General features: G+C 42.9%; 1 protein-coding gene across 1 annotated transcript in view; it reads right to left on the bottom strand.

Annotated features, from left to right (window-relative positions):
• Positions 1 to 3,928: 3,928 nt before the first annotated feature.
• Positions 3,929 to 19,602, bottom strand: part of PNOC (prepronociceptin) — a 167,255-nt gene continuing 151,581 nt past the window's right edge. The window contains exon 3 of the mRNA XM_073561904.1: positions 3,929 to 4,829. Within this exon, the coding sequence (XP_073418005.1) occupies positions 4,233 to 4,829 (597 nt within the window). The 3' untranslated portion in view covers positions 3,929 to 4,232. The remainder of the gene's footprint in view (positions 4,830 to 19,602) is intronic.

Genomic DNA, 19,602 nt, shown 5'->3' with positions numbered 1-19,602 from the left:
AGGCATCATGTCACGATCCAAAGAAATTCTGTAACAAGTGAGAAACAAAGTAATTGAGATCTATCAGTCTGGAAAAGGTTATAAAGCCATTTCTAAAGTTTTAGGTCTCCAGTGATCCACAGTGAGAGCCATTATCCACAAATGGCAAAAACATGGAACAGTGCTGGACCTTCCCAGGAGTGGCTGGTTGACCAAAATTACCCCAAGAGCGCAGCAACGACTCATCCAAGAGGTCACAAAATACTCCACAACCACATGCAAAGAACTGCAGGCCTAACGTGCCTCAGTTAAGGTCAGTGTTCATGACTCCTCCATAAGAAAGAAACTGGGAAAAATGGTCTGCATGGCAGAGTTTCAAGCCGAAAACCACTGGTGAGCAATAAGAACATAAAGGCTCATCTCAGTTTTGACAGAAAACATCTTGATGATCTCCAAGACATATAGGAGACTACTCTCTGGACTGACAAGACAAAAGTTTAACTTTTTGGAAGGTGTATGTCCCAATACATGTGGTGTAGAAATAACACAGCATTTCAGAAAAGGTCCTCATACCAAACAGTAAAATATGGTGGTGGTAGTGTGATGGTCTTGGGCTTTTTTGCTGCTTCAGGACCTGGAAGACTTTCTGTGGTAGATGAAACCATGAATTCTGCTGTTTACCAAAAAATGACAAAGGAGAATGTTTGTCCATCTGTTCGTGACCTCAAGCTTAAGCGCACTTGGGTTATGCAGCAGGAAAATCATCCAAAACACATCAGCAAGTCCACCTCTTAATGGCTTAAGAAAAACAAAACTAAGACTTAGGCGTAGCCTAGTCAAAGTCCTGCCCTTAATTAGGTTTGAAATGCTGTGGCATGACCTTAAAAAGCGGTTCATGCTCAGAAACCCTCCAATGTGGCTGAATTGCAACAATTCTGCAAACATGAGTGGCCCAAGTTCCTCCAGAGTGTTCTAAAAGACTCATTGCCAGCTATCGCAAATGCTTGATTGCAGTTGTTGCTGCTAAGGGTGACCCAACCAGCTATTAGGCATAGGGGTAATAATCGATTTTTCACACAGGGCCCTGTAGGTTTGGATTTACTTTTCCCTTAATAATAAAGACCTTCAGGAAGGTGACAAATACTTTTTCACCCAACTGTGTGTATGTGTGTATATATATATATATATATATATATATATATATATATATATATTCACTGCTCAAAAAAATAAAGGGAACACTTAAACAACAGATTATAACTCCAAGTAAATCAAACTTCTGTGAAATCAAACTGTCCACTTAGGAAGCAACACTGATTGACAATCAATTTCACATGCTGTTGTGCAATTGGAATAGACAACAGATGGAAATTATTGGCAATCAAGACACCCTCAATAAAGGAGTGGTTCTGCAGGTGGGGACCACAGACCACATCTCAGTACCAATGCTTTCTGGCTGATGTTTTGGTCACTTTTGAAAGTTGGTTGTGCTTTCACACTTGTGGTAGCTTGAGACGGACTCTACAGCCCACACAAGTGGCTCAGGTAGTGCAGCTCATCCAGGATGGCACATCAATGCGAGCTGTGGCAAGAAGGTTTGCTGCATCTGTCAGCGTAGTGTCCAGAGGCTGGAGGCGTTACCAGGAGACAGGCCAGTACACAAGGCGATGTGGAGGGGACTGTAGGAAGGAGACAACCCAGCAGCAGGACCTCTACCTCAGCCTTTGTGCAAGGAGGAGCACTGCCAGAGCCCTGCAAAATGACCTCCAGCAGGCCACAAATGTGCATATGGCTGCACAAATGGTTAGAAACTGACTCCATGAGGAAGGTCTGAGTGCCCGACATCCACAGATGGGGGTTGTGCTCACAGCCCAACACCAAGCGGCCCTCCAAAAAAAAATTCCACCCCACACCATTACTGACCCACTGCCAAACCGCTCGTGCTGAAGGATGTTGCAGGCAGCAGATCGCTCTCCATGGCTTCTTCAGACTGTCACGTGTGTCACATGTGCTCAGTGTGAACCTGCTTTCATCTGTGAAGAGCACAGGGCGCCAGTGGCGAATTTGCCAATCCTGGTGTTCTGTGGCAAGTGCCAAGCATCCTGCACGGTGTTGGGCTGTGTGCACAACCCCCATCTGTGGACGTCAGGCCCTCAGACCATCCTCATGGAGTCGGGTTCTAACCGTTTGTGCAGACACATGCACATTTGTGGCCTGCTGGAGGTCATTTTGCGGAGCTCTGGCAGTGCTTCTTCTGTTCCTCCTTGCACAAAGGGTGTGGTAGCGGTCCTGTTGCTGGGTTGTTGCCCTCTTACGGCCCCCTCCACGTCTCCTGGCGCACTGGCCTGTCTCCTGGAGGTGCCTCCAGCCTCTGGACACTATGCTGACAGACACAGCAAACCTTGTTGCCACAGCTCGCATTGATGTACCATCCTGGATGAGCTGCACTACCTGAGCCACTTGTGTGGGTTGTAGAGTCCGTCTCATGCTACCACGATTGTGAAAGCACAACCAACATTCAAAAGTGACCAAAACATCAGCCAGAAAGCATTAGTACGGAGATGTGGTCTGTGGTCCCCACCTGCAGCACCACTCCTTTATTGAGTGGGTCTTGATAATTGCCAATAATCTGTTGTCTATTCCATTTGCACAACAGCCTGTGAAATTGATTGTCAATCAGTGTTGCTTCCTAAGTGGACAGTTTGATTTCACAGAAGTTTGATTTACTTGGAGTTATAGTCTGTTGTTTAAGTGTTCCCTTTATTTTTTTGAGCAGTGTGTAGATACAGTATATATACATATATATTGAGAGAAATTATATAGATGAAGAAATAAATAAGGAAAGAGTTATTCCTCATACTATTGTAGTCCTACTTTCTCATTTCTAATATCTTGGAACTTTTTTATTATTGCATTGCATCAGCTATAAGTCCAGGGAGGTGAAATTGGTGAAACTATTACATTTTTCTTTTTCATTCGACTTCCAATAGAGATTATTATCTCCTGCGGGGAGCTTTTACTTGAAAAATAATGTTTCTTTATCTTTATCGCAGAAAGCGCAAAAAAGTTTTTCTCTTTCAAAGTTGATGTTAAAAAAGTTAAGAGTTCTGATGATGTTAGCATGTTCAATTCCCACACAGCTTGGGGCATCCCAAATTTGCTGCAAGGTTCATTGTATTTTGTAACAGACTTTTGAGGCTTTAGCAACACAATCTCTGCCTTTTAACAGGTATGGCTAGTGGCTACCAATTTCACCCACCTCCCAGGCTCTCCAACCTGTAAGTCTATGGTCACTAAAACATGCCTTAGTTTTTGTCCCTTTTTCAAAGAGAACTTGGAGCTACTCACCAAAATTAATATTGACCATCCCATGGTTAACTTTGTTTTCGACATAGAGGTCACCAAGTGGAAGATACCATGAAATGTCTTCTTGCGAGTCTTTTTTGTCCCGTTTATATTAATGCTACAGTATGGGAATAGGTTGTTTTCCAGAATTAGAAGGACATGGTTTCTTTCTTTTTAAAAAATCCAGCACCACATTTGTTTTTAGGATTTGTCTAGTCTTGCAGCTTTGCACTCGAAAGGTGACTAGGGCTGGTCTGCAATACCAAAAAACAAATCTTTTGGGCAAATGTGTTGACGTTTTTGGAAAAGAAAACAGGCATTATCTGTAAGGGAAGAATCAGATATCTATATAAATTGGACAGGGATCAGAATGCAATGCTCGGACTGCCCGGCAGCTCTCCCGACCAGAGATTGCTGTCACACTCTGGTCGGAAGAGCCGCCGTCCAGTCCGAGCATTACATTGTGATCCTCTTGTGAGTTCTATGGCCATCTAACTCTTCCCTAAAGGAGATATTGCATCTGTGTAGGTAAAAAACCCGCAAGCCTCAAGTGACCCACCACAGGTCTATGGTCCTACCCTATAATTCTAGGAGGAATATGCAGTCATGGCAAAAGTAAATGTTTAATCAATGAAAGAATTCAACCTAGGTGCCAAGTGAGACCCCATTAGCATGCAACATATTTACATAAACATAGTAAATGAACAGGGAAAGAAATATTGGACAATAAATAAAGATGGTGGAGCTCTTCTGGTTTTAGGATCTGAGCAGAACATCATTCAGTAGCCACAGGCCAAAATATCATCGACATTTTTGAAAAATTCCTAAAGTATACTCTGAGGTGGAGGTTGACTTTCTGCCTTCGTAGTTCTAAATCAAATAACTATGTGCATGAATGAAGAGTAGTCTTAGATTTCATTCTGCTCGTTCAGTTCATTCATATCATTGGTGAAGCTGTCATACTCCGCGGAACGTGTGGACATCCCCAAGTATTGCCTTAGAAACTCACTAAACCTCTTCTGATTGTTCCATTTCCGGGCAGACTTTCGAACACCAATGAAACCTCCGTAGCGCTTCTGAAGATCTTTTGATGGACCCATGAATTTCCGGTAGCTGTATTTTCCTTTTACAAAACCACCAAATCGCTTTGCCATGGCATTTGTAGGATCCTGCAAGTCCCCAAGTTCATCAGGGCCGGCGCTCATCCCCAGAGTGGTTTCTCCACCGTCGATGCTGGTGTCGTCTTCTTCTCCTTGTTCGTGGATCAGGTTATTAATTTTCGACAATCTTTTCTCGTTCTTAATTTTACTTAAATCAGACAATTTTGTGAGATCGCTCAGTCGCTTGAAGTTACTGGTGAACTGGCTGTCTTCTAGGTTGAAAGGTTTAAAGTCTTCTTCGAAACTGTCCATGCTAAGTCGTATCGATGACTTTACGAGAACTGTTTTGCATGCACCCCACATAGAACTCGAGTAGATCTTTCCTTCGCACTCTACAATGCAAACCTATAAATATAAAAAAACGATATGCGTTATGAAGATATAGACAATACAGCATTCGGGAACTTTTCATATTGGCATGGGATCAGGAATTCATTAATATAGCACTTTTCCACTTAGGTGTAAAAGGATGCACGCACATCATCTCCATACAGTCCCAAACTCAAATGTTTGATCTAGAGTAAAGCAAAGTGAAAAACGAGGCAAAGGCAGCCTAATAATCTCGTTGGATCATTTTGCAGCAGACCTCCAAATGTTCTTAGAATATTTATTTCAAGATTTAACTATTTGTGATACTAACACAAATTAGCAAGTAGATGTGACCTGTGACGGAAATGATACAGGGTTTTCCAATTATTATAAAAACATAAATCTGAAAATTGTGCAGTGCATTTGTATTCAGCCCCCTGAGTCAGTACTTTGTAGGTGTTGGAATATGTTTGGTGCAACAACTCCATTCCTGTCTAGGAATGTTTAGTTGCTAGATATTTATGCTGTTTATAAAGTTTAATAAAAAAGCGCATGTGACTGTATTTCCTGTTTTTCCTATATGTGTATGAAAGAAGCAGCCTGCTGTAGATGCTGCACAGATAGAGACGCACAAATGATTTATTCCTGATCTATTAAGCTTATCATATATTGTTCCTGATTGTTCCTGAATAAAGAAGCTCTGTTGTCACACGCTTGGAGAGTATCCTGAATAATCCGCTGCTAACAGATTATGGGCCCAGAGTGACACAGAACCCCAGAGTAACACAGCAACAGAAGCCCAGAGCAAAAGCAGCACAAAGCAACAGAGACCATGTCCACTAGCAGCAATCCTGTCAAGTTCTCAGTGCCAAGCCTCACTAACCAGGACTAACAGTCCAGGAAATTAAAAGTGAAGATGCTGCTCATAAGAGAAGGTACGTGGAAATATACTCATAAACAAGTGCCTCGTCCATTACCAGATGATTGGCTAGAGAAGGATCAGAAAGCACAAAGCACGATCTCCCTCAGTGTACATGATAATCAGATTGTGCATATATGCAAGTGTGCAATTGCAAAGGAGATGTGGGATGAGTTACAGAAAGTGCATGAAAGATCAAATCTCAGCAATAAGCTTTAGCTTGTGAGAAAGCTGTATCAGTCTAAGCTAAGTGATGGACAGAATATGCAGGACAATATAAGAAACACCCTAGAGATTGTGGAGCATCTCAGGGGTATTGGAGTAAAAATTAAAGATTTTCATGTTGCTGCACTTTTATTAAGTGGTCTTCCAGAGAGTTATGACACACTCATGACTGCACTAGATGCACGGCCAGATGATGAGCTGACACTAGAGTATGTTAAAGGCAAACTTGTGGATGAATTCAAGAGAAAAACGCAGCATGTAAGAAGCAGTAATGAATCCAGAGCAGAAACAGCATTAAAGACACAGGATTTCCCTAAATATAAGAGCAATCTAAGAGAAACTCGTGATTTTTTTTGTCTGTAAAAAGCCCGGCAACCTTAAAGCAGACTGCAGAATTTGGAAAGCAAGAATGAGTCAGCTTAAAAAGCAGAACAGTCATCAAAGGGTTAAAACAGCTGTAAAGAAAGATTCTGCCTGTGTTGAAGCTGCATTTAATGCCAGTACAGGCCCATCTGCATATATGGTGTATAGATTCTTGTGCAAGCAGCCATATGACAAATAACAACGATTTCTTCACTGCTGACCTTAATGAAAGCAAGTCAGAAAAGGTCATCTTAGCAAATGGTCACTATATGACTTCAGAATGAGTAGGAGACGGCTACCTCCACTGTCCAGTTTCCTCAGCACAAAGCAGAAAGATCCCAATAAAGGATGTTCTCTATGTTCCCAGCCTTGAAAGCAATCTTCTGTCAGTAAAGAACCTCATGCAAAAGGGGAATGTAGTTACTTTTAAAGACAACAGCTACATCATCTCAAAAAAGAGTCACACTCTTACAGAAGGAAAAATCCAAGATGAACTTTATCAGCTAAAATGCAAAGAAAGAGTGTAAAGTGCTAGACAAGATCTACATAAGAAGTGTATCCATGTATGGCAGAGACGTCTTGGGCACAGAGACCCAGAAGCAGTAAGGAAGCTAGCTCAACTTGCAAATGGTATTGAAATCAACCAGTGTAGTCAAATGATGAAGCGCACTAACTGTCTTAAAGGGAAAATGTCCAGAAAATCCTTTCCTAAAATAAGCACCACTAGATCTGCACAGCCGCTGGATCTGATACATACAGATGCATGTGGTCCAATGAGTGTTCAATCTCCTAGCAAGAAGAGATATTTTCTCATATTTATTGAGGACTACTCCAGATATACAGTCACCTACCTGCTTCACAGTAAGGATGAAGTTCCACAGAAACTTGGAGAATATCTTGCTGTAGTGTTTATCAAATTTGGAAGAATGCCAAAAGCCTTGCGTGCAGATAATGGAGCCAAATATACAAGTGGTAAGGTGCAAACCATTTTGAAAAAGGATGGAATCGTGTTCCAGACTACCATTCCATACAACCCAGAACACAATGGCATTGCAGAGAGAGAGAACCATAATCTCTGTGAAAGTGGCAGAAGTATGTTGTTTGATGTTGTCGTACCTGAGGGTTAAAATGCTCACTAGACCCCTGGATAAAATCCTTGAGTGGTGTTGTGACAACACAGCATTTAATCTTAATTATCCAGACATCTATTTTCAGTAAGCAAGGAAGCATAGACTGTTATCTTTGTGTTGTAGTTTGAATTTATGCGTGTGTTCTTCAGTGGGTCAAGGACCTTAGACTGTTGTCCTGTGAGTCTTAAATGTTGATTGTTGACATTTTTGAATGGCTGATGTTTGCCTCTTGTATCAGCTCATACAACTTATTGTCTGCTATCTTTGCAAGAAAGGGATGCAGGGTAATTGAACAATGGATGTTTGATAATATGTTGACTGATCATTGTGTGTGACCCTGTGGCTTGTTGACTTACAAAACACAGGAGTAAAAACTATGCAAATCAATTAAATACTCAATGTGATTTTACCCCTTTCCAACTTTGGACGTACTCAGTACATCTTGGTCGGCTGGTGTTTACCAACCTGAGATGTACTGAGTACGTCCTGGCACAGAGACTGTGCGTGGGCAATCGCTGTCAGGTGTCAGCTGATTCTGACAGCTGACACCCGATACTCAGTGCAGAAGCGGTGCCCACACTGCTCCTGGAACTATAACCCCCTAAATACTGAGATCGTTAGGGATCACAGCACTTAGCCCCCTCTGCACTCCGATTGGCACCCCTGAGACGTCATCGCGGGGGCTCGATCTTTGCCATGGTGACCCGATGTCATCATGACGACATCCAGGTCACTAGGCTACGGCAAGCCTCTCAGACCATGCGCAGAGCAGCGCTGACAGTTTTAATCCATTGTAAAGCTCATACTGCCTTATCAATTTTACCACATGTGGAACAGCATAAAAAACCCACAATTACTGAATTGCTGGTTTTTGTTCATTCTGTCTCCCAAAAATCAGAATAGAGAGCAATAAAAAAGCTATGTGCCTGAAAATGGTACCAATAACATGTCAACTCATCCCTCAAAAAACAAGCCCTCACATGACTCTGTCGGCCAAAATATGAAAAAATTATAGCTTTCAAAATATGTTGATGCAAAAACTAGTTTTTGGAATAACTGCCTTTTAGTGTGTGACAGCTGCCAAACATAAAAACCCAATATAAATCTGGTATCGCTGTAATCGCGCCGGCCCGAAGAATAAAGTCACCCAATCACTTATACTGCATGAGGAACGGCGTAAAAAATAAATAAAACCAATTCTTCACCTGCTGTTGATTTGTTCTTTCTGCCTCCCAAAGATCGCAGTAAGACTCGGCACACATTTATCCTGCACTCTGCGCTGAGCGCTTACATCAGGGTTTCCGTGTAAATCTCTGAAACATGTGATTCAGACAGAACCTCTGGCAGAAGATTCCCTATAATGAGGCACTGTGAACGTCGTAGGACCTGTGAATCAGTGGTGTCAGTCTTTTTAGGCGTGCAAAAAAGTGCCATCAGCCACAGTTTTGCACACTTTACATTTTCAACATTTTCGCCAAATTTCCATTTTTTTCACAAATAAATGCAAGTCATATCTAAGAAATATTACGACTATCATGAAGTACAATATGCCATGAAAATACAGTCTCAGAATCAGCGGGATCCGTTGAAGGGTTCCAGAGTTATTAACTCATAAAGTGACACGGAAGGTGAAAATTAGCTCCATCACTATGGGATTAACTTTCATTTCTAGCTCATTTCTCTTAATTGTGTAACTCAATATCTTGCTTGGCATAGCTCAATTAGCTGTTCCTTTTGCGCTATGTCCGTGATAACATATTAAATTAATTTGTAATTTCAAAAAAGCCATAAAAATTTCAACTAATATATACAGAGAACTTTTAGATATATTTCGGTACTTTTAAAACTATGAAAAGCTATGCAGAAGTTTGCATTTTAGAATTACTGACTTTAATCGTTAATTTAATCTTGTTGTATTTTATGGTCTTTTATGAATTTAGTTTACGGACTTTGCTAGTTGGTCTTAAAAAAAAGTCTCAAACACGGAGGTATGCAACTAGGGATGAGTGAGTAGTGAAATGCTTGGACTCGCTGTACTCGTTATGAGTACCTCCTAATACTCGGGTACTCGTAACGAGTAGCGAGTCCAATGTAAGTCTATGGGAAATGCGAATAATGGGCTGTGCGGGACTGTGCCGGGCTGTGCGGGACTGTGCTGGCTGTGTGGGACTGTGCTGGCTGTGCGGGACTGTGCTGACTTTGCTGGACTTTGCTGGACTGTGCGGGACTGTGCTTGACTCTGCGGGACTTCGCTGGCTGTGCGGGACTGTGCAGGTCTGTGCTGGACTGTGCGGGGACTGTGCCGAAAATTGTAAGGCGAGTAGTGAAAAACTCGCTAGGATTCGAGTGCCGTGAGTACCGCATTACTCGCCGAGTACCGAATCCTAAGGCCTGTTTCACACTTCAGTTTTTCCTGTCAGCCCAGATCCGCCAAAATAGCGGAAAATGGATCCGCAGGCGGACTGACAGGAACGTGTGTGAGCGGATCGGCGGATGTACGGATCCGCCGATGGTGAAATTTTAAAGAGACATACCGCGTCAACCCTGGAGCAGCATGACGAAATCGGCGCGTGAGCAGATCGGGTGAATCGCGGCAGCAGATGTCGCGGGAGCAGATCGGGCGAGAGCAGCAGATCGGGCGATGATGCAGGCGGGAGCAGCAGATCGGGTGATGATGCAGGCGGCAGCAGCAGAGCAGTTACCGACTCAGGTGATATGGCGGCGACGAGAGAGAGAGATTTTTTTCATCCGGCACCCAGAGAGAATTGCGGGTTAAATCAGTGTCTGCCGGATCCGTAGGCCAAAAAAACGTTGCATGGTCCGTTCTGAAATCTTTGTGGACGCCCAAATTTCGGCGGATCCGCAAAAATACGGACGCAACGGAACAACATCAGTCAAAATCTGCCGATAATGAAAGTCAATGGGGAAAAAAACGGATCCGCAAAGAAAAATGGCGGATCCGTTTTTTTCCCAATTCGGCGGATCTTGACTGATTGTCAAAAACAGAAGTGTGAAACAGGCCTAACAAGTATACTCGCTCATCCCTATATGCAACCATTGCCCTTAACTCCTTAACAGCCACATTACACACGTTGTCTTTTAACAGAAACAAGCAGAAAAACAATGTGAAAGAAGTAAATAAAAAATTTTTTAAAAATGAATATCATATAAAATTCTATATTAGAATAACACAAAAAATAATAATAAAAAATATCCTAAAAAAAAATCCACAACTCATCCCACCATTAAAACGCATGACTTTAAATGCTTTCATATATTTATACGAAAATGAAATAGTTGTGGCCAAATAGGGAGGCAATTTATTTTTTATTTATTTATTTCTTAACAATTTTTTTCGGTCTCTAGTGTCAAAATTAACTTCTTACTTAAAGTGTTAAAAATATATATACATCACCGTACTTTCCTATAGAAAGCATGAAAACGGGTGTCAGCATAAAGACATAAAGGAGTTGATTTACGCGGCATGAGGTTAATTAGAGACGCCACTCACAAGGCGGCAAGACCGGAGGCAACTGCACGATCCGCGCACTCCACGACAGGTGGCGTGTCCTGTCACTAATTATTTTATTTGCCCTTTACATCGGCACCAATGCTTTACGTATGTCCAAAGTCACATTTCTTGTGCGTCATACGTGCCTATGGGCACAGGCTAAAATTATTATTAAAGGACCTGTGGCACCTACTTTACAAAAATAAAAAACAGCATAGAAGTCTTCTGGAATGACGTCTTTCCTTGTCACTTTTGGAAGAGATTTTATTTTGAAGCCATTGTATTTTACAATTTAGAATGTTTTATTTTAGTTATTAGCCCGGTGCTCCTCAGTGAAATTTGGAGGTCCATTCTACGTCATAACTTGTGGATAGGTGACACCTAAGCATTGGGTTTACCAGGGCGGCATCAAAAGTTGCACTTGAAGATCTGTGCAATTAAAGGTTTGCTTTAGTCCCCCTCACCCTCAACCCCCCCAAAAAAAATCAAGTTATCCTTTATCCATGTGAAAGTAGATAACTTGCTGATCAAAAAGGAGTCCAACCACTGAGACCTCGAATGGCTTTGATACGCCAAGAACAACCTCTGCCGCCTCTCGCGGACAGGACTGCTGACTACTGCCGTTGGCTTTTTCCAACACTTCCATAGAAAATGAACGGAGTGCAAATTTCCGACCCATTCAGGATCGGGTTGTAGTAGAACCCCATTCTCGGAGTTCTAGAGCACCGATCTTGGGATCGTTGTGAGGACCAGGCGTAGACCCCGGTTGAACAGCACGTTGTCCCCCTTTTTACGTGGGTTCAAGAGTCCTGCGTTTGGGATTGCTGTGAAGGATCCCAGGAGGATTACCCCCAGAGATCAGCAAGTTATCACCTATCTCTTGCTTTTTTGGGGGGGAATAACCCTTTATTGATACTAACAGGAGATCTTTGTTATATTATGGGTCTTCATGGTGACTTTCGGTGGCCGATCCTTTCTACATTGCCACAGTTCTATCCAAGTCCTGTATCGGTGCGCTTCCATTGGGTCTGTATCATTCTATTGCCAGATAGGAGGACTTTCTTATTGAATCATAGAAAGGAAATCGCTCTCCATCTAGATTTTTTTTTATATAGTGTCAGCTTCAATCTGAGATGGGTCAATGAAGAGCGACCCAGCGTGCCGGATACTTAACCTGCCTAACGATCCAGAAAAAATGGAAAAAATCAGTGATCTAATTATTGGCATAATGAGAACAAATGAATATTGCGGTATAATGTCAGCCGCCGCTGCATCTGCAGCTTTATGTGTCGGAGTAGTGGTATTTACAGAGACTAATTTCCTGCGGTCCCTCATTAGTCTTTAATGAGCAGTCATGATGAAAAAGGGGATTCGTTATCTATTGAAGAGGATTTCTCTCTTTTCATAGGAGATAGGGGTAGAAAAGCTCTTTGCAATATATATATATTTTTTTTTAATTAATGAGTATGCACAAATTTTTTTTTCTGTTGTTCATTTGCTTCCCATATGCAAAGTTAAACAATTTTCTAAACAGTCTTCAATAAAAAATATTCGATCATTTTGCAATTTGTTGAGTCATCTACAAAAAAAAGTTACAAATCTATCATAGCGCCTGCTCCTGGTTGTGACATCTCTGTGCTCCACCACTTTTCACTCAGTGTTAGAGATAGCAGGAGGGAAGGGATTATAAACAGATCTCCGATATGGACAGGGGAGAAAGCAAGTGAAGTCTGATGGAGTGTAGATAAAACAGGCTACAGACAGGGAGGAAAGCACATTAGGTGGTAATAAGGTCAGGATAAAAGATGTGCTGATACATGAGCTAATGAATACAGAAGCACCCTGGATAGACTCTGGATAGACAGATTTCATCCAGCTTATATTACTGGTGGAGACACACAGACCTCACATCCAGCCTATATTACTGGGCGAGACACACAGACCTCACATCCAGCCTATAATACTGGGACAGACACACAGATCTCACATCCAGCCTCTATTACTGGAAGAGACACACAGACCTCACATCCCGTCTATATTACTGGGAGAGACACACAGACCTCACATCCAGCCTATATTACTGGAGAGACACACAGACCTCACATCCAGCCTATATTACTGGAGAGACACACAGACCTCACATCCAGCCTATATTATTGTGAGAGACACACAGACCTCACATCCAGCCTATATTACTGGGAGAAACACACAGACCTCACATCCAGCCTATATTACTGGATAGACACACAGACCTCACATCCAGCCTATATTACTGGGAGAGACACACAGACCTCACATCCAGCCTATATTATTGGGAGAGCCACAGACCTCACATCCAGCCTATATTACTGGGAGAGACACACAGATCTCACATCCAGCCTATATTACTGGAGAGACACACAGACCTCACATCCAGCCTACATTACTGAGAGAGACACACAGACCACCCATCCATCCTATATTATTGTGAGAGACACACAGACCTCACATCCAGCCTATATTACTGGAGAGACACACCCCTAATATCCGGCCTATATTACTGGGAGAGACACACAGACCTCAAATCTAGTCTATATTACTGAGAGAGACACACAGATCTCACATCCAGCCTATATTACTGGGAGAGACACACAGACCTCACATCCAGCCTATGTTATTGTGAGAGACACACAGACCTCACATCCAGCCTATATTATTGGGAGATACACAGACCTCACATCCAGCCTATATTACTGGGAGAGGCACATTGACCTCACATCCAGCCTATATTACTGGGAGAGTCACACAGACCTCACATCCAGCCTATATTAGTGGACAGACACACAGATCTCATATCGAGCCTATATTACTGGAGAGACACAGATCTCACATCCAGCCTATATTACTGGGACAGACACAGATCTCAAATCCAGCCTATATTACTGGGAGAGACACATAGATTTCACATCCAGCCTATATTATTGTGAGAGACACACAGACCTCACATCCAGCCTATATTTTTGGGAGAGCCACAGACCTCACATCCAGCCTATATTACTGGGAGAGACACACTGACCTCACATCCAGTCTATATTACTGGACAAACACACAGATCTCACATCCAGCCTATATTACTGGGAGAGACTCACAGATCTCACATCCAGCCTATATTACTGGGGAACACACACACAGAATTTTTTTAGGAATCATTCACTGTAGTTTGGTAAAAAATAAAAAAAAATTTAAGGAAGGATGGTGCCCCATTGCCTGCTGGATCTTGGCAGTTACTCGATTGAATCAATTTGGAGTCCCGCTCTTACAGTGCCTACATATGGTCTATGGCTCATCTAGGTGGTGGTGTTGGGAGTCTTTCACCAGCATGACTCAAGAATAAAATAAAACTTCTCAACCCCATAGAGTTTGAACAGAGCTGGAAAACAAAAGTAGCTAATAGCAAGGAGTAGTAAGTAAATACAGAGGGGTCTGTTTTGGGTTCTGTTTTTATTTTGTAATCTGGGTTAATTTTGGAACATAATCTTGGGTCAGAATTTATTTTTGAGGTTGGGGCTTTAATTAGATGCCTCCTAATTCCAGTGAGTGTGTCGAGGACGACTGTTCTAGCAGGTACTGGTTCTTCGCTAGGTCATGCTAGAAGTAGTACTTTCACGGAAATTCTAGTAATTTTTTTGTGCCACTCGACCAGCAAATGAGCCAACACCCTATCTTTCACATCAATCTGGCAGGTAATCAAAATCTACCATGGATTATTTAGGCTCAAAGATGGAAAACAACATTACAAAACTCTTAGAAAAGGCTCAACACAATTTTGTACCTGTTGGATCAATAGATATCACTACTTAATTGTAGGGAGTCTTCAACTTGAGAGTGTCACGACTCCACCCCTCAGTATGTCTGGGATAGTTACTGACAGCTCAGCCATCCAGTCTGATGCAGGGGCGTGCTGAGCTGTTGGTGTCTTGATTGACAGCTCGGCTGTCCAATCTGAGACTGGGAGGCGCTAACTCTCTCCAGGTGTTCATTGTCCCCGGTGATTGCCATGCTATTTAACTGAGACCTCTGCCAGATGTACATTTAGCCAAGTGTGGTTTGTTCTCTCTGTGCCTTACGTTCTGAATGTTGATCTTTCATTACCTGACCTTGGACCTCGTTCTGACAATCCCTCTTTTTAACCCCTTCTGCTTTGATCCGCTATCCCCAGGTAATTTATACCTTGGAACATTACCTGACCACGCTTTTGTCTCTTCCTTCTGTTTATGACGTACCCTCCTGGCTTCAGACCTCAGATTCCTTGACTATCCTGACTCACGACGCACCCAAAACTGTGCATGCATCATCTATAGACCATCAATGGACTCCTTGGTTCTTATTATTTTTTTTAAATTGAATCTGATTGAAATGGGGAACGACTCAAGTTACAGATGGATTAATCTCTAACTGGTGCTGGCAATTATAATTTTTATGAGTTCTCAAAGGGAATCTGTCACCTATTTTTTCGACTATAAGCTGCAAGTCACCGCCATCAGGGGCTTATCTACAGCATTCTGTAATGCTGTAGGTAAGCCCCAGATGTAACCTGAAAAATGAGTTATATTATACTCACCCAGGAGCGGTCCGGGTCCGGTCCGGGTCCGATGGGTGTTGCGGTCCAGCGCCTCCCATCTTCTAGCGATGACGTCCTCTTCTTTGCTTCCTGTTGCGGCTCCAGCGCAGGCACATTGCTCAGCCCTGTTGAGGACAGAGCAGAATACTGCAGTGCGCAGGAGCCGGACCTCTCTGACCTTTCCCGGCGCCTGCGCACTAACTGCAGTATTCTGCTCTGCCCTCAACAGGGCTGAGCAGTGCGCCTGTGCTGGAGCCGCGACGGGTAGCAAAGAAGAGGACGTCATCACTAGAAGATGGGAGGCGCCGGACAGGACTGCAACACCCATCGGACCCGGACCGCCCCTGAGTGAGTATTATATAACTCGTTTTTCTTCTCTTTCAGGTTACATCTGGGGCTTATCTACAGCATTACAGAATGCATTACAGAATGCTGTAGATAAGCCCCTGATGGCGGTAGACGCATCTTATATACGAAAAAATAGGGGACAGATTCCCTTTTAGAAGCCAGACCGGGGAAAACTCACACATGGCAATCGGAATGATATCTGGTCATGGATAAAGAATAGTGATGAGCGCGTATGCTTGTTGCTCGGGTTTTCCCGAGCATGCTCGGGTGTCCTCTGAGAATTTTGGCGTGCTCGGAGATTTAGTTTTCGTCGTCTCAGCTGCATGATTTGCGACTTGTAGGCAGGCTGAATACATGTGTGGAATGCCTGTTTGTTAGTGAATTCCCACATGTATTCAGCCTGTCTACAAGTTGCAAATCAGGCAGATGAGACGATGAAAACTAAATCTCCGAGCATGCCAAAATACTCGGAAGACACCCGAGCATGCTCGGGAAAACCCGCGCAACGAGTATACTCGCTCATCACTAATAGGGAACCCAATTTTCGTTGTCTTGTGTCGTGTTGGCTCTCCCATTCATTGAGTGCTTCAGATTACTGCCCTCTTGCTTATAGTTTCTACTTTACAGTAAAAGCCTTATGATTTCTTTAGTAAGATGTCAATTGTTGACCAGCAAACTCCAACATATACTTAAATAGAACGCGCAAAAATAACATTCTACTGAAATTTGTCATTTTAAATTTTCCCTTTTTTTCATTGCTGATGTAATTATTTTTGTCCCATCAACAGATGAAGATGAAAAAAATTGAATTTTAATGGGATAAAAGAAATTGAAGGAGAAAAAAAAAAATCTTTAGAGAAAGTTAAACAAAAAAGAAAATTCAACATTTAAAGGGGGTTGGTCAGACTTCGGACTTTGATCACTTTTCTGTGTGCTAGGTCATCAATATCACATTGGTGAGGGTTTAACATCCAGCATCTGAATCGATGAACTGTTTGCAGCTGCACCTAAATATCAGGCGTGATCGGAGCCGAAACAGCATGGCTCCGGTCACTGCGCACTAATCGGAGCTGGACTGTTTCTGCACCGTTCACCCTTTACAACCGACCATCGTTGGAGCTAAAAACTACTGATCACGGGGGGTGCTGGGTATCGGACCCCACTGATCTAATGTCCATGACCTACGGTAAGGATAGGTCATCTATATCATAAAACAGGAACCTCAAATATGCCGTCCAACTATGGAGGATTTTTGAAACTTTTTGAGTTGCAGAATCGCTTCCAAACAACAACGAGAGTGTCACCAAACAGTATCAGATGTCACTTAGCCAATCCAACGGTCATGATTATGGGCGAGTTGGTGGAGACGGCTGAACTTTATCCTATGTCTGTCGCAAGCTCTAGCAAAAAAAAAACAAAAAACCACAAATCCTTTTTTTCTAATTTTGGTTAACCCTGTATATGGAACAATGAAGAAATGTATCACAGCTGATTTTGCTAATACAAAGCAATATTTCTAAGGATCGGATGTCAGAGAGCGAGATATTGCAATTAAATGGGAATTAATGAAGGACAGATTGCTGCGAGCGACTCATAACTTGGATTGTAATCGCGGCCGCAGAAATATGACACAAAAAACCATCAACATCCTCCAAATTAAACTGACGAGGATTTTATAAAACGTAAACAGGCAGCAAATAATAGCAAAATGTATTTAGCAATAAAGTTCACACTAGTGCTCCCCACCATATTGCCATGGGATGGTCCATTACTTGTTCCTTTCCATTGTGGGAGAGACGTGGGACATATAATGCCCAAGGACAAAGGCAAAAGTTAAAGCGTCAATAAAAAGAAAACAGGCTTCAACCTTAACCTATGATGTCCCACTTATGATATCGGTGTATTCTCATGTGGCGGAGGGGTATTTGGACACTATCAGACATCAGAGCCTGGTGCACCTCAACCTTTGCACCGCTAGACCCTTGCTTGAACGCAGAAATCAGGGTGGGCAGATAAGGAAAGGTTTGGCTTGTCTCAATTTCTACCGGTACGCACAGTATTTGGGCTACCTCTGCAGTATCGGTACTGCAGCCAAGTCCTATTTATGGGAAGTGCCCACTCAGTCACAATCACAACCAAAACCTCAACTGATCAACCGGCTGACGAGACCGGAGTAGCAAGTCCCCTTCAAAGTTCACCCAGACACAATGCGTTACAAAAGACTGTGCCTATTCATGTGAAGTTCAGAACCAACACCCCGTCAGTGATCAGCCGACTGAAGAAGGAGCACCAAGTCCTCTTCACTATTTTCTCAGACACAGTACTATACAAAGTAAATGTGACTGTGCATGGTACTGAACTTCAGTCCTATCAAGTGAAATGCAAAATCATTCACAAGAACAAGTAAGTTCCCCACTGACCAACTCACTGAAGAAGGTGGATCACCAATTACCCTCCACTGTTTTCCCAGACATATACAAATGTTTGTGACTGTGCCTGGTACTGCAGCTCCAGCCATGACTGAAGCCAACATCCCTCCGATGATAAGCTGAGTGACGAGGTTGAAGCACTAAGTCTCCTTAACAGTTCTCCCAGACACAAGAAGATATAAATGGTTGTGACTGTGCATGGTGCTGCAGCTCAGTCCCATTTAAATGAAGTGCAGAAGCAGCCACAACCAAAATCGACTTGAAGAGGTTGAAGCACCAGGTCCTAGTCACAACTTATCCAGACAGAGTGTGACATTAATGGTTGTGACTGCGCCGGGTACTGCAACTCAATATTATTTAAGTGAGGTATAGCACCAGTCTCAACCCCAACTAATATCCCCGCTAATCAACTCACTGAGGAGGCTGAAGTCCCAAGTCTCTCGACTCTGTTTCCAAGACATAGTACATTACCAATGGTTGTGACTGTGCCCGGTACTGCATTTCACTCCTATTCAAGTGAAGTCTAAAATCAGTCACAGCCACAACTCCACTGCAGTTCAACTCACGGGATAGCCTGTAGCGTCAATTCCCCTTTATGGTTTACACACATTGAATACCATACAAGTCATTGTGACTGTGCCAGGTACTGCAGCTCAATCGCATGCAAGTGAAGGGCAAAACCAGAACCGGTCACAACCAAAACTGTCTTCAGTTGACTGAAGAGACTGCAGCACCAAGTCCCCTTCACAATTTACCCAAACACAGCTCAATATAAATGGTTGTGACTGTGCCTGGTGCTGTAGCTCAGTATCATTTCAGTAAAGTGTATTACCAGTCACAACCAGAACTGATATCTCTTCTAATCAACTCACTGAAGAGGCTGAAGCACCGAGTCCCCATCACTATTAACCCCGGCATGGTGCTGTACGAGGGCTGGTGACTGTGCCTGGTCTTGCAGCTCAGTGCTGTAGCTCTTGTGACAAGTAGGGCTGAGCGGACCTGTGGATGTTTGGGTACATCGGGTTCAGCCAAACTAAGGTTAAAAGTTCAAGTCATTATGAGAACTTGACCCTGAACCCGAAGCCAATTGAGACCTGAACTTCGGGGCTGTAAAATGGTCATCGTAAGGGCTAGGGGGTTGCAAAAGACAGCAAAATGGGAGTAAGAGCAGGACAATTGCCCTGCGAACAAATGTGGATATGAAAATGACTTAAATAACGTAGAAACAAAAGTATAATTTTGTACCAGGAGGTGGAGGTCCAAGTGCAGGAGGAGGTTGAGGAA

This window comes from Dendrobates tinctorius, unplaced genomic scaffold, assembly GCF_039654945.1.
Source record: "Dendrobates tinctorius isolate UK_male_01 unplaced genomic scaffold, ASM3965494v1 ptg000332l, whole genome shotgun sequence".
Classification (NCBI taxonomy): domain Eukaryota; kingdom Metazoa; phylum Chordata; class Amphibia; order Anura; family Dendrobatidae; genus Dendrobates; species Dendrobates tinctorius.
This window is presented reverse-complemented; position numbering and strand designations above follow the sequence as displayed.